Source organism: Glycine max, chromosome 13 (genome assembly GCF_000004515.6).
Source record: "Glycine max cultivar Williams 82 chromosome 13, Glycine_max_v4.0, whole genome shotgun sequence".
Lineage (NCBI taxonomy): Eukaryota > Viridiplantae > Streptophyta > Magnoliopsida > Fabales > Fabaceae > Glycine > Glycine max.
In genome coordinates, this window is record NC_038249.2 from 41808516 (window position 1) to 41834981 (window position 26466).

Genomic DNA, 26466 nt, shown 5'->3' on the forward strand with positions numbered 1-26466 from the left:
TGAAAGAATTGGACAGTTCGCTTAGCGCGCAACTCTCGCTTAGCGGGCAAAGCTAGGCTCAGGGCGCAACTTTCACTTAGCGCACAGTCTCGCTCAGCGCCCAGGTCATGCTTAGCGCGCAGATGCACGTTTAGCGCAAAGTCAGCGTGAAAAGTAAGTTATCTCATGCCTATAAAAGGTGTAGAAAGCAAAAGGAAAAGATACCCTGAGTCTCAGAGCTCTCTAGTGAATAAATCCAAAGTTTGAGCCTCTCCCTTAGGAAAAACCCTATTTTCTTAGTCATTTTCCCTTTTTTTTGTTATTAGTCATCCAACTCCTTCTTCCATCCTTATCAACTCTTGAAGTGTAAAGCCTCTCATGGCTATGAGAGGTTAAACCTCCATTGTTGGGAGCTTGAAGGTCAAACTCTTGTAATGTAATACTTTGTCTATTATCTAATTAATGTTATTTTGTTTCCATTGTTCTTCTATGTGCTTATTTGTTATTATAGTCTGATCATCCATATAATGTTTAGAGGATAATGTATTAAAAAATGGTTATTTTAAAAAGAACTGGAAAATGATACCTAAATGAATTCATTACTAGAAATAGATTGATTTTTATTTTGCCCAAATAATTTATGCATCTCTTATCTTAATGAGGTTTGTTATTTTATCTTTGCAAATAAATTTGGGAGAAAAAGATAAATAAACTACGCCCTTCGTGCGAAAAACCAAAGATAGGATAATTCAGTAGATGTGAGTGGAAACATGGATTTCATAAATTAGAGAAAATCTACTACATTACATTATAAATAGTTTTAGCATACTAAGCCCCAATATCATCACATTCTGATTTCATCTTTTTGCATTAAATTGTTCTCTATCTTTCATGTTATCTTTTTTTTTTGCCTTACTCTAAATTTCACACTTCTAATTCTTTATCTCTTTCTTCTTCTATTTTTGCTTCTACTTTTTTCTCATTGCTTAATAATTGAGTTTGCATCACTTAAGTACAACCAAAGTTCATGTGAACTCAACACTTGAACTTCCATTTTAATCTTTACTACTTGTGATAAAATTCGTACACTTGTTAATAAGTTAACGCTGATCCACCAGATAGCTCAGACCGATTGGGTGCCTAGTTTCGAGGTCAACGGATCGACTCGATCGATTTGAACCAAGTTTAATAACTATGGTTCAAAAGTTGACCCATAACATCTTTCAAAAGTAAATACAAACACCTCACTCAAATTATAACAGTGTGTCAAAGACGCCAAGCAATCAACAACCATTAGATACCAAACAAACAACAACCATATTAGTTTTCCTATATGCATATATGAACAATACTAATCTTCCAATCTCTCATCCACCATTCTTGAATAGCTTAAAGTATAGATCATCAATAAGGATGAATGTGATTAACTCAGTAAACAATGAATTGAACTACCATTTTTTTGGAGTCCCTTTCAAGTTAACTTGTCAATGAATTAGCTTTCAAATTTTAAGTTCACATGTTAAAACATTAATGATAATAATGTTTAAGTAATAATGACAAAAATAACAATGACAATGACAATAGTTGTTATATCAATGAAAATGATATGATAACTATGATCATCTATAAATAAAGGTGAAAATGATGAGTGGAGATGGAATGATGATAGTGAAGATAATATTATTTTTTATAATAATAATTGATATATGATGATAAGATTGATAATAATAATTGACTAATACTGGTAGTAAGTAGTGGGGACAATGGTAATGTGTGTTAGACTTTTGGAATGAATAAAAGAATTGAATAATTTTTACATTTTAAAACCAAAAGTTAAAATTACTTTTCAGTTTTTAAGATTGGAGCCAAAAATATTATATATACAAAATAGTTAAAAGTCAATTAAATAAACATGTTTTGTTTTAAAACTAATTAGTATTTAAAAATCAAAAGTAAAAAACTTATAGTTAACCCAAACTTTAAGATATTATACATAAGTTTTGTTCTTTTTAAAGTCTGGAATAATTAGTTCATAACAGTAAAAAGATGATCAATTAAGACTTTAAGGGTGAATTAGTGATACCCATTCAGATAAAAAAAATTATTTTTATTTCCTTGTTTGTAAAAATTAGAATAAGGCAATCAGTGAGAAAAAGAAACAAATTTCGAAATACTATAAAGAAAGGTGTCAATGAAATTTAAATATACCGCCAAAGTAAAATTTACTTCACTTGAGACTTGAGAGAATTCAGGTGCAATCAATTTGTGTGTGAATTTTGGCGGCATACGGGAAGAGAGGGAGGGGGTAAAATATGCTATACGATTCATGCGTTTTTTTTTTTTTAAGGGCATGTGTATTATTAAACCGTAACGATTGTTATTATACAATTCATTAACTCGTTTTGTCGGAAATTTGCTTTAGTTATAAATTAAAAATATACAGGGCAACAATAAGAGATTAATATTGCAGTAAAAAAAAAGATTAATCTTTTTAAAAATATAGAGCATCAGGTAAATTCTGTTTCTCCCAATAAAATTCATTAGACTATTATTTTACACACTTTCAATATTTTTGTATAAATATATTCATTATTTAAAAAAATATTTATGGATAAAAGGATTTTGGTTTTATTGATTTTGAATTTAATAGGTTTGGAACATGTAATCTCGACTGCAAACTTCAAGTATGAACAAAATACCCATTAAAAATTAATGTTATCATGAATGTTTTCAATCTGGATATATTTGTTTTATATGTGGAAGATACTTGAAATGGTCAATTTTTAAATATTGTGATATATGCCTCTTTACCATAAGCAAATTGTTGTAAAATTTGAAAGCAACTGAGTTTTATGCACAAACACAATTTGTTTATGTGTTAATGTTTCTCCTTGAATTAATAAATTATGACATGGTGCTACCCTGTAAATGGGTACAAATTTCTCTGTTCTACAGATTGAGTGGTGACTCGTGAGTAATAATATCCATAGGATAGAATTGAACTTTCCTAGCCTCAATGAATGCTTACTACTATTTATAAAGAAAGGTAACGGCATCAGAATATTTTCATTTTCGATGAAGCAAATTCACTTAAAAAAAGTACAAAGATGTAATGATCCAGCCATCTTCAAATGCTTAATTTAAAAAAAAAGGAAAAAACAATAATTTCTTGAAAATAAATTGAACTAAATCATCACTTACCTAATAATTAATGCTGGGTGCATTGTTCGAAATTATATAAAACCAAAGCATCAAAGTTTGACACAAACACTCGTGCTGGGATTTTAAGTTCACAGAAATATTACAATAAAAAACTATAATATGTCATTCATATTTAGAGACACCAATATTTTATATTTATCCAACAAAGACAGCTCTTTCATTTTTATTTATTTTTATCTGTGCTTCCTAAGAATAAACTTCATGACTACCAGACTATCGGATCCCTCAATGTCTGTAACGCGTTCAATAATAAAAAAGAAGAAGCAAAGTGCCAATTAATTTAAATATTTATGGTGGCATAAGGGTAGCAAGAAGAAAGGACGGACGAGCAAATAAAATTAAAAAATAAATAAATATATGCATGTTAAGTTTAACTGAACAAAACTTAATAAGGGAAGCAAAATAAATTTATTTTAGTGGTTAATTAAAAATCATTGTTAATATAATTTTAAAAATGATTATTATAAAAGTCAAATAAAATTATTATACATATGATTTCATGAAAATATAAACCTATTTCTCATTCATAATACTTGACGGTAGATACCCTATTTTATCATAATATACTCTTAAGATGGTGGAATGGGAAACATTAACTGCGAAACAAATTCATCTTAAATGAGATTCTTCCAAGACAAAATATTTTAGTATATAATTAACCAAAACTGCTAAGGTACGCACACCAAAAGTTTACAACAAGAAGTATAAAATTAACTAAAGAAAAGCATCACCAAGTTTGAGAAAAATAGTATAAAAATGTTGATCATGATCTCCGAATATGATGCCACTAGGAATATTATAGTAAAATTGAATAACGAGGGCTTTAAATTAAACTATTGATGGAGCATAATATTTCGGGGAGATTAAGATGCCCCATCTATAAATAAACAAGAGCAGCCATCAGAACAGAGCAACATCAGTAGTATTAATCAATTACAATATTTAAGTAATGTTGATTGTACCTGTACTTACAAGTTAAACAAGATTCAAAGCAGAAAATCATTCGTTTGTTTTTATAATTCTGACCAAGTCAGAACGTTGGGCGTCAAGGATGATTCACCTTTTGCAACAACACCTATAGGAGCAAATAAATTATAGAGGCCAAATCAACCAACTGAAATCATGTGACACAATATTATAAGGCTAATCAGAGAGAGAGAGAGAGAGAGAGAGAGAGACGCAAAATCCAGTGGAATCTTTTTCTCTTTTGCTGTCGCCAGTACTTTATTTCGATTAAGAAACCAAAGCTAGAAGGCATGTCCCAAGTGTTTTTGGGTTTATGATTGAAAAAAGTTTTCTTTCCTCGGTTCTCTAGGAAATTAGAAAAATATGACTTGTAAATTGAATCTGGATGGAGTACATGGCAAGATATTATTGTTAATCAAAATCAAACTAGGACAGAATTAAAAAGTTGTCGTTGTCATGATGCGTGTGCAATTCCTAAGTTATTAAAGATCAAGATACACGGTGGATATGGACCTTTGATCTAATCGAGAATCACATGCTGCACCTTTTAGTTTATTATTGCCATTCTCTTCTAGGTTTGTGTATTTAGGAAACCGATATCTGTCAATCTTAAATCAGATCATATGGCATTTGGCCTTCATAATCAATTATGCACATGTTAACAGTAATAATCAATGAAATGTGCGAAAAACAAACATATACTATCTATGATCTTATAATATTGCTTCATCTTGATCATTCCTGATTTTGCAATGCATACACATCGAAGCCTTATTTCATAAGATCAGATCAGATCGCAAGACGACATCATTTAACTCAATATTCCAGTTTTTTCATAAGAAAACTAAAATAACTGAAATGGTAAATTGGTAATACTAGAATGGAGTTTAGGTAAAAGCCTTCAATTGTGTTATATGGAGATGGAGATGGAGATGGAGATTTCTTTCATACCCTTATATTTTTCCTGTTATATATGACTTGATATTCACATTTGCATATTTCATTGAATTGAAATTTGAATGCATCGCTTTATTTTTAACTTACTGAAACATGGCAAGATATAGACTACTCATCTCTTCTGGTGTTTGAAGGGGGCAAAAATAGGTCATGCGCTCAGTATAAAATGCTTTTATATTGTCACCTAAAAAAAATTAAAAGGCATGCCACAATTTGTGAGTGGTTGATAATGTAAACAAAAAAATTACTCTACCAATGCATATAAATTAAACTCCAAACAATGTTTCCTTAAATAATTTTTAAAGCTATTTTTTCACATTTTATGTGTATTTATAAATAATGTTGCTTTTTACGGAGACAGACGCAATAATTCGTACGAAAAGAAAATGTGAAAGCTGAAATTGTTTTTAAACAAATATTGGCTAAAAAAATTTAAAACACCGTTTGAATAATCCGTGCTTACTAATTAGAATAAACCTCCGGGAAAGTAAAGCTACATACCGATTGATTAGCAACACATTCGCCATGCATAAAAAATAAATAAATATCAACACATTCGCTATAAAAGCCCAATATTTATCCTGGACATATTGTTGGGCTTTTAATTTAGATGTTTATTCCACTATATACTTTTTTGCTCCCCTCTACACCCCATGTACATTCATTCCTTTGTAATTATTCAATCTCCACTACAACGTTGGATTTGAATATTTCCATTTTTCTTACTACGAGACGATTGCGTTATAAAATAAGGACAAATTTTATTATAGAAAAGTAATGTTAAGTTTATGAAGTTAAGATAATGTAAGTCCATATCTTGTTTTGGATTTTTCCTTTTATATTAGTGAGTAAATATTTGTGCTGGTGCATTGGAAAATTTAACTTTGTTCTCGAAAGGAGCCTCTGCTGATCTATGACAGACAACCTCTTGAGATTAGTCAACTAATATTTTTTGGGATTTCCTACTCCCCTATTAGTTGCTTTGTAATTTGTTTTCTTGGGCTTTTGGATTTTTTTCCCAAAAAGAGTTGGATCTACAACCCAATGTTGGATAAACTTTAGATCCATGTTTTTGTCTGCGACTATGTTTTTGCTATGGATAGAATATAATACTTGTCCGGCTGTTGCTTCCTGCACCCTTTTAGGAATGTTTTTTTTACCTTTCAAATTGGTCAATCTGGAAGCAACTAATACTTGTCCGACTGTTGCTTCCTGCGACTATGTGTTCAGTATTTTTATTTGAACGTCGGGCCACTCCCAAAACAAGTTGTAAGTGTCCATGGTCCCTATTAAGTTGGCAGTCAGCGTTCATCAGTCCCTATTTCCTAAAGCAGAAACGTTAACATACTTTTTGATGGACTTTTTTTAACACTCTTTAGATAGTACACAGTGGTTGAAGTTAATAATAAAAAAGTGTGCTAGGTAATGTTAAGTAACAATCCCCTGCCCTAAAATTACATGGGATAACTAGCTTATGTTTATCACTATAACTTTCTGCAAATGCAAGTGATATATTTGATGATCCTTTTCTTTATCCACTATTGTTAGCAGCTTGCACCATGTGATTGTAACCAGAGCTGAATTTTCATTTGCAGCGAACAAAGTGCGCCAATACATGTAGTCACCTATAAATCTTCACTGGCAAGATGTTAAGAGAATCCTAGATCTTAGTGGCACCTTTTCTTGGGCTTACCTTCACTGAATCTCCTACTTTTAACATCACTACATCTTGTGATTGTTATTTGGGCTCTGATATTGATGACTGTAAATTGACCTCGAGACTGCATCTTTGTTAAAGCTAACTTGGCATCATGGTCTTCAAAGAAGTAACATGCGGTGTCAAACTGTGATTTATTGTTATAATCTCAATGCAGTGCTCCTAGCTGCCAATCCAGTCTTACATTCCAGAACCAAACATTTCGAATTGGATCTCTAGTTCTTGACTTTGTCCAGGATAAAGTTCAGCAGGGTCAACTTGTCCATCACTTTCCTTCTAATGAGAAGACAAACGGACATTTTAACAAAAACTCTTCCCTTGAACTCTTTTCAGTGTTGCACAATCAAACTCAGGGTCCACCCATCCTATCCCATGAGTTTGCTAGAGGATGAGTGTAAGTCTTATCTAAATTAGCCAGTACTGTCAGTAGTTGTTTTAACAGAAGTCTGTTAGTGGTCCTAGCAAATGTTAGTTTTCTGTTAGTGGAGTTTGTTATATTTGTGATGTATAAATACCTATGTGAGATCAAAATGTAAGAAAGTAAGAAAGATTCACTTCTTCTAAACATAGTCAACTCTCCCAAACTCTCTCAATTTATGGTTTTCTTCTCTCTTTTTCACATGCAATCATAGAGCTCAGATAATTCCATATAATTGGCAAAAGCATATAGTGAATTGAACTTATTATTGGTGACTTACCATTTAAAAATTAAAGAAAGCATCTTGGCCTGCATATGTTTCATGAAACTTGGAAAATTGGCAAGCCAAGATTTCAACTGTAATATATTAACCCAAAAGAATACAAAGGAAAACCTAGGGAAACTATGTAACTTAAAATTGCATATATTTTTCAATAATGCTTTCAACAGTGACTACATTACAAGGTGGGCAACAAAACACAAAATACCTGTGTTTTGCCAATTCCTGCTGGACCAACCAACTCTGTCAAAACACCAAACGGTATACCACAGCACAAGACTTCATCCAAACCTTTCAAACGAGTGGGAAGATGACCAACCAGCCAAACTCATTGCGTACTCGCTGCTCCAACAGAAGTAACGCATATATAATATTACCACAAGATTCAGTAATTTCTGAACAAATTGGAAAATAATAATAAAAAAAAAATCAAAGAGGAAAGAAAGTAGAGCGTGTATATGTGTACAGTTTGGCACGGTGGACACACGATTCCACTAGCATGCGCCATTGCGGATGTTACTTCTTCCTTCCCAACGTCCAGCAATTCCATAAACTCAAATTCAGTGTGAGATAATGCATCCTGAGATTTAAAGGGAAAAAAATTAAGAAATAAGAAAAATGCATCGTTATTTTCAATTGAATCGAGGTAAGGGAAGAATAAAGACAAGTAGAAAAAAAAATGAAGTTCAAATCCGCGATTCTAGTTACAAACGAAGGCCCTAGCTATTTAAATTGTGCATATATAAGGAATAAGCGACTCAACGGACAGGTAATTTGAACGCGCGACGAAGTTGATGTAATCAGGATCTGGATGCTGGTTAACAATTTAGGTGAATGATTTGAATTCGAACAGATATAGCAAAGTTTTTTAGCGGAAGGGAATGATCGGTTAAAAGTAACAATGGAACCTTGCTTCAGCAGCTAAAAGTAACATACCAGCACAAGCGTTAACTTCTGCATAAATGCGAATTATTCTTACTATCCAATCAAGCTTTAATAAATTTCTATAGAAAAGATAAGATTATGATCATCTAATGATGTGGTAGTTTTTATATCTTTTAATTAACTATTGTTTAGTTGATGGGATTTCTGTTTTATTTTTAGTGTTACAAGGAACCTTATATCACCTTCATATTTTGAATTAGTTTATTAGACTTATATCACATTAGGCGGTTTCAACTTAAGTTTAAACAACAAAACCAATTCATAATTAAAAGACTGAAATTTATTGATTCAGTTATAAATTAATACGATTTTTTGAAACAGTCGTTGTAAGCATCGAGGATAAAACACTGTTTACATAGTCCAATCACAATAGCCGTTGTAAAGTACTAATAGTATATTCAATACCTATACATACATTATATGCCTATAACTAAGACAACCACACATTGTATACCATATTGTATTAAAGGATAACTACAAAACCCCTTTTTTAAATGTTACTCCTACTACTAATTTGATTGACAGAGTCAGAGATTGATCTGTAAACTAGATCTTCTTAGCTGTGATATTGGGAGACAACCATACATTCCAGCTTGCGGCTTTTGAATAAAGAAAGTTGACTTGTGTAGTGCCGTGGCGATTGCTATTTTGTCAGTTTCAGAAGAATCAGAACTCATCACATAAACAAAGAAAGAGGATAGGAAGTGTTTACTAGGTAAACTCAAAGGAAATTGTCACGCTGCATAAATTAGGCACGTGACTTCACAACTTAGCCAATAGCCGCCACCATAATCTTTATATGAAAGGAATCAACCGGATTGGGGTCCTGTTTGTAACTTGGTCCACACTCATGCATATATATGGATGCAGTAAAATTTTTTTGAGACAAATAATAAAACTTTAAGATGATTTATTCTCACATAAATACTTTTTGGGAAAAAAATGATAAATTTTAAGTGTGATTAAGTTTAAATTTAGAGTCAGTTTCATATTAAAATAAATATTTATATTAATAAAATAAATAATTTTTTATTTTTATTGTGTTTGTTTGAATTGATTAAACTTTAAAAAATGTTTTTTTATATTAAGAACCAAATCCTATTTTTTTAAATACTTATTTTAACATTATTTTTTAAAGTTTAAATAAAACTCACTTAGTCTCATAATTAAGTTAAAGAACTGAAATTACAAAGATATATACTACAGAAATTTACCAGAAAGTAAAAAAGTACGTACCATTAATTATATAAGGTGGTTAAAAATGATTTAAAAACAACTTTAACTAGAAAAATGTTTTTTTAATGTATGTTAAATTAAACGCTAGCTAGGTTTGACGATGTCGGGACAAATGCTAACATTAAGTAATTATTGCCTGGCACTTCTCTTTCCATGAGTGTTTTATTATTTACTATACTTTTTAATATCGTCTTATTTTTTATCCGATGGAGTATAAAGTCAAATCAATCTAGAAGTACTATTTGGCCCAGCTAATTAAATATAAAGACGATAAGTGTTCACACTAACATCTCACCCTCACACTTTGTTGAGTATAAATGAAAGTGACGAGAAAGAATTTAACGAAAAAGAAGATGAGAAGAAGAAGATCTAGAAGTACTATTTGGCCCAGCTAATTAAATATAAAGACGATAAGTGTTCACACTAAACATCTCACCCTCACACTTTGTTGAGTATAAATGAAAGTGACGAGAAAGAATTTGACGAAAAAGAAGATGAGAAGAAGAAGAGAATCTTCTCCAATTGGTTTCACAAAGAAATTGGTAGGGAATTGAAATAGAAAGTAAACAACGTGAGCTTCACAAAATTTTCAGTCTTTTATTTTTTGTGAAGAAAGTCGATATAGAGAAAGACGATCTTCTATTGCTATTATGTTAATACTTTGTGTGTGCTTAATCTAATAATAATGAAGATCGTCGTGCAATTCAATAAATGATACGAGTACTATTTTATAGTGTTGAGGCCAATATAAAAGGCAAAAACTCTATCCACGTTTGGAGCACTAGCTATATTATTTCTAGGATAATTGTATTAAGCAAGCGAAGAAAAAAATATTATTGAGAGATTATGAATGTTTAAAAAATAAGAAGAGAAAGCAGAATGAAAGAAAAATATGTTATTTATTTAGATGAATGGAAGAGTGAGAAGAAAAAATGAAAATGAATGTAGTTTTTAAGCTTTTTTTCTTCAATAATATTTGAAACTTGAATTATGACTTTATATCCTTAATATTTCTCTTTTTCGCGTCTGCATCGTAGTACCACAACATACTACGATGACGGAAGGTGAATTAATTAAAATAGTTGTTGTGCATGCAAAAAGTGAAGTGGTGAATTAACGGTGACGGAAGTAATGATAAAAGGCATAACCTTTTTTCCTTACGCTTGTGTCACGTATGGATTGGCTCAGTCTTGGAAATGGATATGTACCACGTTAGTTTCACTCCTCCGTAGTCCTACGTAGTACGTACGTATACACCTCACAGGCTCACATCCATCGTTTATAAATTACTATTTCTCTCGCATTCCATAGAGCTAATCTCCTAGTCCCAAACTCCTCCCTTCTTCTCTTCTTCCAACTTCTGTTAAACTTGGCATATTCTCCACCTCTCACTCAAGTAATTAATCCTAATTTTTTTATTTTTCTTCAAATCTGTATACTCTCTACACTGACAGAAACCCTTCTGTTTCTTGTTCTTTTTTCTTTTTCAGAACCTGCTCTCTTTTTTCTTTTTTTTTCTTCTGATTTTCACAGATCCGATCCAAACTATAGAGAATGTCAGAAACACCCCAAAGGAAGAAAGCGAGCCTTCCCCCAAAACGAGGTCAGATCAAGGCTCAAATTTTTACTAGCCTTGTGAATTCAGTGGCCTCCACTATCTCAAAAACAGGGGAATCGCTTCGAAACGTGATTGGAAATGGGGGCGGTTCAGGTTCTGCATCTTCTACCCCACCCCCAAGTAGTGGCTACAACTCTGAGGCCAACTCCTCCGATGTCACCTAGAATCAATCAAGTGGCTTTTTTCTACGTGGCTTAACCAATGTTTTTGCTGGTTGACCAGGAACTTTTCCGTAAACTCTGCTACTGCTAGTGTTGTTTTTGAGAGATGACAGAACTAGAGGAGCTACGTACCTACCCTGTCTTTTATCGTTGTTACCCTTTATGCTTTAGGGATTAGGATACTCGGGCCGTCGCGCGTATCTTATGTTATGGCATGTACTTTTTTCTTGCAGCTATAATATTACTATTACGAAACTTTTCCCAGGAAAAAAACTAGAGAAAAAATACTGTATTATATCAAATTAGTCTTGCTTTATTTTTTGCAGTTTTGCCTATCAATTTGGTTTCTCCGGAAAAAAAGAAAAACACATGACATGATTTTTCGCCATGGGTGCCTAGTTCAATATGGAGACTGGGAATCTGTTCAAAAAATTGATCGCCTTATGTTTTTTAATTAATTAAAATTCTGGAAAAGAAGCAACTGGGAACGGCCTTTACACTAGGGCAAATAATAATGACACGACCGGATTACAATTTAATTTCGAAAAGTACCTTTTGCTCGCTTTCTTTCATAGTACCTTCGGCTTTTTTATTTATTTATTATTATTTAAGTACCTTTCTGCCTTATTTTCATCCTATCGGAAAAAAGAGGCCCAATTTTACATATATATAATATTGTATAATGAATATGAGGTGAAGATGAAAAGTTTAAAATTAAAGTATAAAGAACAACATAAATAATATCAAAATAAGATTTTAGATAAGATTTAAATAACGTTATCAATAAAATGATAATAAAATTAATAAACATCTAGGTGTAATATAAATTTGTACAAATTCAACGATGTCAAGTTATATTTTATTATTATCGGAAACTTATTTTTAAAATAATATATACTTATAATATATTTTCAGAATAAATATATGTTATTTTGAAGAAAATATTTCCAGAAATGAAAAAAAATTCTAATGAATGTATTCCTTTAAAAAAAAAAGAAGATATAATGAATAATTAACGGGTAAGAAGGGGTATAAGGTGTTCAGGTAATAGGCCCAAACATAAATTCGGAGATAATTGTGAAAAGCGCCCGTTCTTTTTCCCCCCTTTTCTATTCTATTGTACTTCACTGGGCACTGACGACTTGACAAATTTAATGATTAATGATGGTAGAATGTTTGTTAAAGAAAAAATAATTTTATAGAGTTTAATTTATTAAGGGTTTTAGTTAAAAAAATACTTAAATTTCTATTATAATTTTTTTAGTATTTATCTTCAGTTTTTGCAGATATATATATATATATATATATATATATATATATATATATATATATATATAATATTATACTTTTTCAAGTATTGTTAAAGTAATTTTTTTATTAATTAATGAAGATATTAAGTATAATTTTAAAATAATTATTATAAAAATTAATAATTTTATTATATATGATAATTTATAATTAAATTATGATTTAGTTTTTATTTTTAGATTGTCACGTATCTAAATTAATTTTTAATATGTTTATATAACAGTTTTAGTATAAATATGCTAAAAAGATCTAATTCAGTTATATGTGAAATGTTGTAAATATTTTAATACAAATACATTGAAGAAATTTAACTAACAAACATTTACACTGTAATAATAAACCTTGGAAATATTTAATTTTTTGTGTGTAAAATTCTTAACAATGAGAAGCGGAATCAATTGACCCGCGTCAAATCCGATAAAGATACTTATTATGAAAATTAAACAGTTAAGTAAATTGTTTGTAAATTGAAGCTTAGTGTTTCTTTCAAGTGTCCATCCCGTGTCCGGAAGCCAAAGCAGCCACACAAGACAAAGTGCCAAACTCAGTCTTAAGATGATGAGTCATCTCATAATTAATTAAATTAAAAGAAAAGAAAACACGAAACTTGGGCAACAAGACTGCTACAGGAAACTACGCTATAAAACTCTCTTCTGCAACCACTCACACCTCACTTCTACTTGAAAACTTCTTCCTTTTCTTTCCCCCCAAAAAAATTCTGCTTCGAATCCCATGGTTCCAGCAAGAGCCACTCAAATGGTTCAGCCGAGGAGAGGTCGAATCAAGATTATGGTGTTCAAGAGCGTCGCCGCGGTGTTGTCGTGTTCCGGTCGTCGGAAGGAGAAGGACAAGGAGACTCTCGCCGCTCCTCTCAGCTCAACTTCCAGTGGCTATAGTTCTTCTGAATCTCTCAACTCTCACACCGGGTCCCACAGATTCTCGATTTCAACCACTTCTTATTAGAGACACCTTCACTTTATTATACTACTACTGTATATATATGTATATAGTTTTGTCCAATTTAATTTTTAATGGCTTGATGTCTTGGTTCTTTTTTTATTCTAATGTTAATGTGGATATAGTTGTTGATGTTGTAAATAAAATTTCGCAGCTTCTGAGTTTTATCTCCTTATAGACTCTTTTTTTTCCTTTCTTCTTTGCTCTAATTAAATTAAATGGTTACAAAGTTGAAAGCAAAAATCCCCATTATTCCGGTGCTTTTCTATTGACCATCGGAGCTTGCTAATCATCGACGTCTCCTTGTTTGAACAAGTAAAGAAAAAACAAAAGCTCTCAAGGAGCACGGAACGACTTGGGACCAATGATTATTTAGTTATTAAAAAAATACCAATGCTGATTCAGACTTTATCGATATTTTTGTATTACCATACCTAACTGACTCATTGCTCGAATTACTAAACTAGTTTTCTAACTTTATGTTAGGATATAAGGGTGGAAATCTAGAGAAAATAAATACAAAAAAGAAGAAGAAGAAGATACAGGATAGATAAAATTTGAAGTCGATTTAAATTAAATTTATGTTGTATAGATTGACAGAATTTGGAAATGAAATAATTTCAATTTTTATCTCATTTGTTTGGATATATTAAAAAGGAAACAAAGGGAAATAAGTCTACCGAAGAAAATACACATTTGTCTTTAGCCTAAAAAAAATTAGATCACACACATAAATCAATTTTCAAGGGGTAGAAAGGGAATTCGAAATATCTAGGCCTTTTCCACTTAAATTTCAGGCCGAAAATGGAGTGAACGTATTTCATTCGGGACTCAAGTTTTTTTTCCTTATATTCATACAACTATTTTTTTTTTTTTTTTCATTTCGTTTTGTTGACGACAAACATAGACAAGTACTGCACCACCATGAATGTTACAAATTTTTGTTTAATTTAACAAGTCGACTTTTCCTTTTTTGTTTCTTGGCTTCTGGTGTTGCTTTACAGTATTTTTTCATTGTTGTTTACACTCATCTTTTGTTATTGATGTTTTGCTGTAAGAATTATATAATAGTGCTTAATAATTTGATTGGTTCTCGTAGTTGAACGATTCTTACACATGAATGTCAGATCTTTCTAATTCCTAGAGCTAAAAATTATACTAACAACTCCCATTGGAGTTGCTCTAAAGCACACCCCAAAAACCTTTAGGTTTAGCAAAACAATTTTAAACTCAGGAAATTACAACTTTGGGAGAAAATCCAAACAATTCTCACTTAATTGAGAGAGATACTTAGTATAAATGAACTTCCTTAATGATATGCATCCGTAGTAATTGCCAAATTGATCCAGGTATGGAAGATTCCTCGTATTTTCTTTCCTTAGCGTCTGAACATAAACCCCAGATGTGAACTTTGTTTTATAAAAGAATGCAAATTGTAGGTCGCAATCATATTCGCGATAACCTCACGAGGCCAAGGACGGCATTTAATAAAATATCATTCTTCTTCTAGATTCCAGCCGCAGTCCTACATTCTTCACTAAGCATTTGCTGTTTTACGTCGGAGTAGTCATCACTCAGTGATATCAAATTAGTGACGTAGGACTTGTGTTTGTCATTGACTATGCAGCACTATGTATCAAATAGATAATAGATAATGTGCCGGCAAGCAAGTTTCAATATGAGTTGGTTATCCAAGATTCGGAAAAAGGAATTAACTTGTTGAAGTTAAGGTTAAATAGTTTAAATATTATTTGATTTTGATTTTTTATGAAAATAATTATTGATGAAAATTTATATATTTTTAAGTCAAATTTCAGATTAGTCAAATTTTTTATTCCTGGTTGAACTAGAGGAGTAAGACAAAAGGAATATTAGTTGTTTAATGCATCCTTAATACATAATATTTTAATGACTTAAATATGTTTTTATTTTTCTAAAATGTGGTTAAATTTAGTTTTAATTTTAATTTTATTTATTAGTTACAATCATTATAAGATTCATATAGTTTTGAGTGCAATTATAACATCATTAATAATCGTGTTATGTGCTATAAATGTCGCAGTTTTATAGAAAAATATACATGTCTATGATATGCTTGCTCAATTTTTCCATGTGTCAAGGATAATTGATTGAAAAAGATAACTGATTTATTGTAAATTTGTTGATGTTATCTTCAATTTCATAAAAGTTAAATTATAATTTTGTTCTTTTATAGTTTTAAATATGTGATTTTGATTATTTTTAAATTAAGATATTTAGTTTTCCTATTATGGAAAACAGAAGAGGAAGATTAAAATTATGAATTTAAATGAGAAGGAGACTAAAATTACAATTTAACTTAAAAAAAAGAAAACAGTATGTGAATATATGCCGTTGAGTAAATTGTAATACTGAAGTGTTTGGGTAAAAAGGTTTGGGCCTAGCTCGATGGGCTAATCACTTTATGGGCTAAACGTTATTGGTCTGGATGTTGAGGGCAGAAATATGGGGAAGTGAGCAACAAACTATTGCTCTCACACTCTGCTGATTCAGAAGTTGCGAAAGGGAAAACCGTTGCAGCAATGAGCTTCCAACTCTTAACCAAGGCGAGAAAGCGAACTGTGTTTTCATATCTACTCTCACGCGCATTCTCTCACCGATCGGAACGGTTCGTCAATCGTGAAACCTCACATTGCTCGTTCTCTTTTTATATTGAATCATCACTTTCCTAACTTTATGGTTTCGAATACGTTAACTGATGTAGAGCTTGCAGGCCTACATTTGGCATCGCTTTCGACATCGACGGTGTCCTTTTGCTCGGAAACTCCCCCGTCGGTGGCTCTCCCGGAGCACTGAAAAGATTATACGACGCCGATGGTAAACCAAATAAATAAATAAAAACAAACTCTCTGTTTTCATTTTCGCCATTTCTTATTCACTGTTATAGACTCATGAATTTCTTGATTTGTTTATGTTGTTAGGTAAATTGAAAATCCCTTACGTTTTCCTCACTAATGGTGAGTTCTTCTATTTTTATAATTGTTTATCTGTGCCGTTAAGTTTAGATGCATCTTTGAAATTGCCTTATTACATTAGTGTGGTTCAGTTAAGGCCTGTTTGAATAAGCTTCTTTAGAAGCACTTCTAAGTGAAGAAAATAAGAAGAAATATTGAGATGACTCATCTGCAAGTCCGGCCCTGCACTAGTAATTTGTTTGAAATAAAGCGCCAATTTTTTAATGTTAATTTCAAATTTTAATGTAGGTGGTGGCTATCCTGAAGCTAAAAGAGCTTTTGAACTAAGTAAACTGTTGGGTATAAATGTCACACCTTCGCAGGTACGTTATATCCTTTGAAAGCATTAGATGAAAAAGTAGATATCTTAATGAACATAAGAAAATATTTGATACTTTCTTCATTTTGGCAATATGTGATAACCTATTGTAACTGACTTTTCTTTCTCTTCTTCCCCTGCGTAGTGATATATAATGTGGGCTTGTTTGCATAAACTTCTCCATAAGCACTTTTGGGAGAAGGAAATTAGAAAAAAAAAAGAAATAAGCTTCCCCTTAAGCTAAAATTAACTTGGTTAAAAATCAACTTTTGGGGAAGCTAGTAAGAGAAAACTTCTACAAATTAACTTATGCATAAACTAATTTTAGCTTATAGAGAAGCCTATTTCATTTTTCCTTCTTATTTTCTTCTCCTAGAAATACTTATAGAGAGGTTTATCTAAACAGGCTGCATATGTGTGTGGTTTTATTTCTCAGTTTGTTTGTTGCATGCACACGTGTCTCTGAAAAGTCACAAGTAATTGCCATTTCACATTGTTGCCCTAAATTCTGTTGACATTGCAAATGTTCTTCCCTTACCCAAACCTGATTGTTGTGCAGGTTTTACAGGGCCATTCTCCATTTAAACAATTGGTCAAGAGGTAGGCATACCGCATACGCATCTTCTAATCTGGTTGCAAATAAATATTTCATGCTGAAACCATCTTTTGCACATGATTTTACATGTTGAAACCAATAAGACTAACATGCAGTTTGGGGTCTTCGTGCCATTTCGTTGCATTATGTTTATCTCATAATTTCTTTTTTTACTTTACACAGATTTGAGAACGATCTCATTGTTGCTGTGGGAAAAGGGGAACCTGCAGCTGTGATGACAGAATATGGTTTTAGGTAAGGTTTTAAGATAACAGGCTTATTTGATGATTAATAAAAATGTTGAGTAAGCAATCTAACACCATCTTCTTGTTGATTGTTTCATTCAGATATGTTCTTTCAATTGATGAATATGCCTCATGCTTTGAAAACATTGATCCACTGGCTCCATACAAGAAATGGACAACCAAGCTGGCTGTTACACAGAATGCAAAGTTCAATGAGAGTGTTCCAAGGAATGATGTCTTCTCTAAAAGGGTTCAAGCAGCATTTGTAGTTAGTGACCCTGTTGATTGGAGCAGGGACATTCAGGTTACACAGATTTTATGAGTGATCCGTATGAACTTGCTTTCTTTTATCTTTCCTATTTATTTAGTGATGGATGTACAGGTTAGGAAGAACAATAATATTGTCTAACAGCTTATACCGGAAGCATTGGAAAGTTTAGCCATTGTGCAATCATTTTTTCCTCGCAAAGCAGCATGACTTGTATATGAAATTAAACAACACAATTACTAATTAGATAATAAATGGTTTTGGTCTCTTCCTTCATGGTGAACTAAATTGCTCATTGTTTTTTTGTGACATACGTGCTCGTTCAGGGATCAAAGCCATTTGCTTTGGTGAATATTCAATAGAGAAAAATGAGCTAGTGTTAGACTAAATCTATGTTTAGCTTTTAATACACTAGATATAATATCATGTACACTGCCAATTCTTGGAAAAGTAACTGAGAGTGGTCTGTGTTTAATTCATGGGCCTTGGCTTTGTCAAAATGAAATGAAATCAAAAGAAGCAAACAAAAAAATGAGACACAGGAAAAGTCAATGCTATACTATATACTTGCATTCTACAAGGATTCAAAATTAAGAGAAGCATACAACTAAGTTTAACACTTGAGACTTTCAAGCTGCTGACAAATTTACTAGTTTTAGTTTAATCATATTGAATTATGACTTGGCTTGTTTTTCTGATAAGTGAGAACAAATACAAATATATTCTCTACTTTGGGTTTTTAGAAGTTCTTAGATTTTATTTTTTTATTTTATTTTATTTGCATGGACATGGCTTTGATGGATATGTGAATGACCAAGGCTTTTCATTCAGGTTCTCTGTGACATCTTGAAAACAGGAGGCCTTCCCGGAAGAAATGTTGGACCACAACCACACATATATTTTGCAAATGATGACCTTGAATACCAGGTTGGTTGTTTTTTCTATGGATAAGTCTTGCAGAAAGATACAGATTATATGGGGTCCTTTTAAAATTCTATACTACTATACTTACTGACAAGGTCCCACAAAAGGTAGACTAAATTTCCTTCTGAACGTCTTGGAATGGGAGCTTTCCGGATTGCATTAGAATCCATCTTCAATAGGTAAGACTGCCTATTATCTACCTGTTAATGCGTCTTCATTACACTAGTTCCTTTAAAGTTTAAATTGAATGCTTCAATACACTCATGCAAACACAAGAAGCTATTTAAGCATAATATCAAAATAGAAACCAAATTAGTTTAATGGCATTGGTGCAGATTTAATTCATATTTAGGTTCTTAAGAACCTTCATATATCTATAACCATTAATTGCTCTATGTGCAGGATCCACCCTCAATCCTTGGAGTATACCAGTTTTGGCAAACCACATCCATCTGTATTCAAGAATGCAGAAATTCTGTTAGAGAAACTTGTGGCGTCACTTTATGATGATTTCTATGATATAAATCATGATAACACTTCATATTTTAAAACACTTTACATGATTGGAGATAATCCTGCAGTTGATATCAAAGGTGCACGACAGGTTTGTCTCATGGCTTTGGATTTCACAAGTGGGATGGGTAAAATTATCTGCTGACAAATGATACTATTAAATTGCATTTTCAGACTGGGCATCCTTGGTTTTCTATTCTCACCAGAACTGGGGTTTTCAAGGGGAAGGAAAATCATGACAAATTTTCAGCAGATCTGGTAAGTCCTTGTGTTTCTCTAGAAAAAAATCATGAATACACTTGCACTTTTTTCTTCTCACTCTTTAAGTTTCTTTGGACTGCGGTGTGGTCATATGGATATTTGGAGAATAAGATAGAGACAGGCATTTTTTTACTTCCGCTGTTGGTGCCACAATGGGAACTAGTGGTAGCCTGATCAAAAGTAAAACGGATTTGCAATCTGAGTTAGACTTAGGCATACAATAAAGAACCGAGATGAACAAGATTAGTATTATTAATTTATTATTATTATTTGTTTTGGGCCTTAGGTGTTTTTTTTCACCTTTTGAAAAATAGATGGAGGACTGTTATGAAATACTTGCATTATGTCACCATACCCATGGAGAGCACCTGTTTCTAAGGGAATGTGCTTATGATTATAACACGGTTTGAATTGAATTGTCCAAACCATAATTTGAAATTTTTGGGGAGTTGTAATCAAGGCAATACTGCCCATATGGTAGCCTTGTGTCGAACTGATGATTTAAATTTGTGACTAACGTTGTCATTCACTCATTCTGAAGGAAAAATACCTTGTGGTGATTATAAGTTTATAATGCAAGTTCGCTTTTGCAGGTGGTTGACACTGTAGAAGAAGCAGTGGACTACATATTGACAAAGGAATGCGCTTCATAGGCCCCGCCCCGTCTGCTTTACGTGGCAAAGGCTTTGATTCTTTAAGGCAAGGGTTCTAAAAAGATGATATTTGCAAGTAATAGGTGATTTTGGTGATCACTAAAATAATGTAATAATTTATTATGGCATAATCTTGCGATTCATTTGAAGCGCATATAAGTTACACATGATACACTGGGTCAAGTTGTTTTTTCATTGGCTCGTGTTTGTTTGCATGATCAAGAGCCTTTAGTTGGTTGCTTTTTCTAAGCATTAGTTTAGCTACGCTTTCTTGAGCTGGTAGTTTTTTTCAAGATTGGACGGGATTTCACTATTAATATTGGGATTTGGAGCATTTCAGAAGATTGGTTTTTCCAAGGAAACAAATTTCAAATTGCCTAGAAAGAGTTCTTGAAATGCAAGTAACTTACAGTTAATTCATATTGTGATCTTATTTCTTATTTAATGAATCTCACGTGTAGTTTATTATTTTTAATAAATTTTAACCAAAAACTCAAATTGTGCCCAAAAGAGTGTGTTGTTAACACTCTTCATCTTTGTATTGAACCTGTGAGAGGGTTGAGCTTGTTGGTCCAAGTTTTTGCTAAGAATTCAATTTGGATGGGTTTGGTCTCCCGTGTGCATGATATAAATGGATTTGAGATTTTGCTCCTTATCTATCCTATTGATCCTCCTAGATTCGTTGTGTGATCTTGAAATTTTCTTGTTATAATGTTAAACCTTATTAAATGTTTTCAAACTGTCACTTGCTGCGGCAAAGCAATTTGAGTTTCTTACACTCATCTTAGGCTTGTAAGTTTTGTTCTTTATTGCTAATTTTCCACAATTGATTCAATTTGTTATACTGTCTTAAAAATGGTACCATCACCCAGTAACATGTTGAATATATTTGACTTTTAATTGTAAAGACATTATTAAGAGATAATTTATCTCAATGATTTCTGCATCTAAAAAAGATGTCTTCCGGGCACACAAGAAAAAAGGGTACGAGAGAAGAAAAAAAAAAGTATTTGAAATTATAAATATTGATGAATATATCAAAAACAATTCAATTGATTAAAAGAATTGTCAAAATTTCTAAAAAAAAGTTCTTGATAAAAAGTTATTACAGTTTTAAGATAAAATGCTTAGATTTTAGAAGGTTAAATAAGACAAGTCAATGAAAACATTAATAAGACCAAAATCTCATTAATTAAATGCTCAGTAATAGGGGCACACGAGTTTTTATTAATTAACAGCGTAAAAATCTTTACGTTGACAGCATAACAAAATTAAATCTAATTCTTATATCTTGCACTACAAATCTATAGATCCCTCTGAAAAGTCATTTTCCTTCCCAGATTGCTTTTTCTTGGAAATTCCAGAACAATTTTTTATCTAACAGAAAATTGTATAAACAACACCAACACGTCTAGAATTTGATCACTTGCTTAGGTTGGCTCCCAAGTTTTCCCAGAGCTTTATCCAATGCTGTGTTGAAATCCTCAAATGGAGCCAAATCCATCCTGCAAACAGAGCGACCATTAAGTGAAACTGGTAAGTTAAATGAATGAGAAACAGAAATGTGAGTACATTCAAAAGCAATTTGACTGTATTGAGTGAATACAACCCAATCCATCTCTGAAAGGTAGAATAGAAAACATACTTGTATTTTAACTTTCCTTCTTGTACAAGACTCAAAAGTCTGTCTATCATTCCTCTGCTCTCTTCAGCTTTATCTGTGCTCAACCACTTCTGCAGCCAAAATCCCCTCAAGGAAATATCCTGCAAATATGTGCCTCTACACTATGGTCATATTCGATTAACTAGATCAATATGCTACTGTAGTTTGAAAGATTAGACCATAAATGTTATGAAATCAAGGGAGATCTTAATTCCCAATGTTCATGGTCCAACATGAGCAGTTCTTCTTTTTCTGGCTATTTTCCCACTCTTAATTTGATTGATCAAATAGACTTAAATATGTTTAAAGTCCTGATAAATGGTCGAATTTTGTTTTGGGTTCCTAACAAGATTTTTCTTTGTTTTGAGTCCCTGATATATTAAAACTTTTGTTTTGAGTCCTTGTCGTCAGATGAGTAATGACGTGACATTATTCCAATTGTTGATAATGTTGAGAAAATAAGCTTGTAAAGTGACACATCATCGCTTAATTGATAACAGAGACTCATAACAAAAATTTCAATATATTGAGAACTCAAAACAACGGAAAAATTTATTAGGGACCTAGAACAAAATTCGGTAATTTATCAGAGACCTTAAACATATTTAACCCAATCAAATGTCATTTCAAACAGGTATTCTAAAATCCTCAATTCTGTACTTTCTGATTCTATTACCAAAAAATATGGCGACTTAGTCACCTAAACAGGCATATGAGATTTGTTGGGTAAATTAAAAACTCGTTCATCCAATCACGCAAATATCTGGGCATCTTGATATCAACATTTCATTAATTCTTCAATAAGAGATACCATCCAGTACAGATTCCCAGCACAAAAGAACCACAACTCTAGAATTATGTCTTAAGTTGTTTGCAGAACTTCAATTACATAGAATCTATCAGGCAGAGTCTTGCATCACTCAAAAAAATAAAAAATAAAAGTATCCAGTGGATGAATAGCAATGTTTGTAAACATGACTGGTATGCCCTGCTTGCAAACGCTCTAGAGAGAAGTTGCACACACCTAAAAATTCATTTTTCAACTCTTTTTACTGCTAGGTTAGATCTTGCTTGTGAAAGGCAAAGATTTATAAGCTAAAAACATGGACCCATTAGAAGGTTCATGAACTCACAAGTATTAGTTGAGCTTAAGCCTCCCTAACCCAAGGTGACCTTTCAAGAACACAGATTAAGTGACCTGGATAACTTTACTAGTATCATTTATACCCAACCCAACCCCAGAACATTCAGACAGAATATCACATATCATCAATTTTTCATAGAGCTGTAGTTATCTCAACAAGTCTTTAAAGTAGAAACCTTCTTAATTTGAACCACTTCCAAGTACTAACTATTGGCCTATCAGGTATATTAGTAGAAACTAATCGGAAGATGTAAACTCCTCAGTCAGACAGTCAACACTTTTCATGGATATTTTAATAAGATTCAACTTTATATAAGATTGATTATCATTACGCTTCATGTTATTCACAGTTAACCAATATATATCAAGATTTAACTAAAAATGGTGCTCATAATAGACTGAAGTAACCAGCTATGAGAGGAAAGACAAGGATCGGAAATCACTGCCTGACCTTAAATATGAAGGATGATGTTGACACAGAGACAGGTTTTTTAGACATTCCACCATAAGTCACCATAGTTCCTCCCTGTCTGCAAGGTATGGACTTAAATTGTCATAATAATAACAGAAGAGAATGTTTCTACTTTAAATTTTTCACCCAATATCTCATATCATACCTCAAAAATTTGAGTACCAGAGAAGCAGCATTGCCACCAACACAGTTAAATCCCAAAACAGGTTCAGGTATACCACCCTAGCATGTCAATTTGATGCATAATAAGTCACCTGAATTCGATATAATAATGCTTCAAAACAATATTTTCTCTCAACTTCCTTAGCATCTCATAGAAGCAAGTTCAAAATGACAAATAAATAGAATCATATCTGATAAATTGACATCTATCTCATTGCATAGACCAAAACAACAATAGCAAGCCAAGGTATACCAGGAGACTCTTGACATTCTTCACTTCCAATTCGCTCTCAGTGGAAACTTCATCAGCACCCAAATTCTTAAGCCTTTCTTTTACTTCGTCGACCCCAGGCCTGCAGCAGAAGGATTTGCAATGCAAAATTAAGTATTCTCATTCTGCCAGAAGTGAAAAAAAGGGAGGGAATAATAAGGATATCTTAATAATCACATTATATTTTAAAACAGTGCAAAAAATTGTGTTGTAATGAAAAAACAAACCATAATCAAAATAAATACATAGAAGTTAATAACAAAACTAGCAAAGAACCTTCCCATGAGCACCTGTCCCTTATAATATTGATATTGTGAATGCCACGTGATTTTGCAATCTGAATGACACACTGGCCAACCATGCTGGTAGCCCCATTTTGCACAATAGCATCTCCTGTTGACATCCACATCCACATTCACAAAATTTAAGTTTGTGTTTGTATAAGCATTCGTAAATTGATATTGGTTGAAGTTGATTTTGAAATGATGTGATTTGTGTTTAGATGTTTTTATTTAAAAGCAAGTTAAAATCCAGTATAAAATTTCTTATCCAACACAAAAACTACCTAAATTGATTCATCCCAGAATTAATTCTGCACGTGTAAAACCAAACAAATGAAAAATTTCCTAAAATCATGTTAACTGATATTTCAACATGAAACCAAACATGCACTTAATCCACTCATTAACCCCGAGAATAAAAAGAAGAAAAAAAACATTACCAGTACCTGAGTTCAAAGTAACGCAGTGTTCAAGCATGAGAAGTGCAGTCAAGGGATTAACTGTAATTGTAGCAGCATATTCCATAGGCACACCCTTCTCTATCTTGTGCCAAACTTTCTCATCATTCACAATATAAGTCTGCCACGTCCCTGTGGATGCCAAAATCAAATAAATAAGTATTCAAAATATAATAACGAAGGACTTATAAGGTTAATTTGATGGTAAAAGGAAAAAGACGACGGTTCAATTCTCCAGCTAATAAAAGAAATTAATAATTAACAACTAACATTTACCCATAAAAAAAATATAATAACGAAAATTGCAAGATTGGATTAAAAAGAGAAAGAGTAAGCACCGAAAGATGGTGGAGAGGGAATAACCCAGTCACCGGGAGAGAGAGAAGTAACTGAGGAGCCCACAGAGTGAACCTCTCCAACGCCTTCGTACCCACCCACTGCCGGTGGTTCTGGCCGCACCGGATAAACGCCCTGTATTCTATTTATATCGGAGGGGTTGATAGGAGCAGCTAGCATCTTCACACACACGTCTTTTTCTTTCACTTCCACCGCTGGAACCTCCACCAACTTCGTCACCGTGTCCGGTTCCCCGTGCGCCTCGTACACGATCGCCTTCGACGGCGGCGATACGGCGGCGGAGGACGAGAATGCGCGTGTGGTTAATGTTTTGCCTCTGCCACCGTGAATTAAACTCGACTTGAAGTTGAAGGCCAAACGCGGCGCGTGAACGCCCAAGTGTCGCAACATTGCGATCACTTTCTGTCTCGGTTAGTTTTTCTCGCTCCGTCGGTGGTTCAGGGAATGGTGCTTGTGCGAGTGTGTCGTTAGAGGAGACAGTGTGTTGCAGAGTAATCACTGACATTGCTGGGCCTCGATTGGATCGCTTTTTCCTAATGGGCTTAGTTTCCTTTTCGGTCCATTTTTCGTATATCTTCGGGCTTGAGAACCGTGTTGTCTTTTGAGCGTAAAGTTTATCTCAAAAAGTTATTCACGTAATATTTTTTCATAATATATATACATTTCTCTCTCGTTTTTCATTATAAAAATATTCTAATAAGATAGTTGATGCGTTTTTTTAATCAATGTAATGGACGTGAGAAGTTGAAATAGAATAATGAGATGGTTTGTAATAATAATTAAAGAGTAAAAAAAATTTGAAGAAAAAAGTGAAGATCAAACACTGATATCTCATTCGTTATAGTTATAAATCAAAATGTTAAAATCCATTTAATTTCTCTGACTAAAATGATCATGTCCACACGAGTGTATTATTTAACATTTAATATTTTAAACATTTAAATTATGAAACTTCACTTTTAATTTAATATTTTTTTTTATTTTTAAATTCTTAAGAAGTGATCAATAAAGTACAAACACTTAGCTAGTGCATGTTAATTACGTGAGATAAAATAGATTTTAAATCAAATTAATTTTACAAGAAAATAATAATTTCTAGTATAAAAGTTTTGATTCAATGTAA

The 26466-nt window shown here is 32.5% G+C and overlaps 2 protein-coding genes and 2 long non-coding RNA genes across 5 annotated transcripts; 2 read left to right on the forward strand and 2 right to left on the reverse strand.

Annotated features, from left to right (window-relative positions):
- Nucleotides 1-6485: 6485 nt before the first annotated feature.
- LOC100777615 (uncharacterized) lies at nt 6486-8535 on the reverse strand. The gene is made up of 3 exons (XR_417758.4): nt 8307-8535; nt 8006-8119; nt 6486-7881 (listed from the first exon to the last, which is right to left on the reverse strand). It is a non-coding gene; the product is annotated as an uncharacterized lncRNA (long non-coding RNA).
- Nucleotides 8536-10791: 2256 nt separating this feature from the next.
- Nucleotides 10792-11801, forward strand: LOC121173353 (uncharacterized). The gene is made up of 2 exons (XR_005888023.1): nt 10792-11116; nt 11211-11801. It is a non-coding gene; the product is annotated as an uncharacterized lncRNA (long non-coding RNA).
- Nucleotides 11802-16239: 4438 nt separating this feature from the next.
- LOC100807405 (uncharacterized protein YKR070W) lies at nt 16240-20869 on the forward strand. 2 transcript variants are annotated; one of them, XM_026125195.2, is made up of 12 exons: nt 16240-16411; nt 16508-16620; nt 16725-16760; nt 17007-17080; nt 17636-17676; nt 17855-17926; nt 18019-18220; nt 19016-19111; nt 19220-19287; nt 19511-19712; nt 19796-19879; nt 20476-20869. In XM_026125195.2, exons 1-12 carry the CDS (start codon nt 16326-16328, stop codon nt 20533-20535), a joined length of 1134 nt encoding a protein of 377 aa, XP_025980980.1. In that variant the 5' UTR covers nt 16240-16325; the 3' UTR covers nt 20536-20869. The 2 variants fall into 2 exon arrangements, with proteins under 2 accessions (XP_025980980.1, XP_003543468.1); XM_003543420.4 differs by having other exon boundaries at nt 16260-16411; nt 16517-16620.
- Nucleotides 20870-21742: 873 nt separating this feature from the next.
- LOC100810089 (enoyl-[acyl-carrier-protein] reductase, mitochondrial) lies at nt 21743-26006 on the reverse strand. The gene is made up of 8 exons (XM_003543425.5): nt 25325-26006; nt 24975-25118; nt 24538-24640; nt 24230-24329; nt 23960-24036; nt 23794-23872; nt 22181-22299; nt 21743-22040 (listed from the first exon to the last, which is right to left on the reverse strand). Exons 1-8 carry the CDS (start codon nt 25731-25733, stop codon nt 21947-21949), a joined length of 1125 nt encoding a protein of 374 aa, XP_003543473.1. The 5' UTR covers nt 25734-26006; the 3' UTR covers nt 21743-21946.
- Nucleotides 26007-26466: the final 460 nt, after the last annotated feature.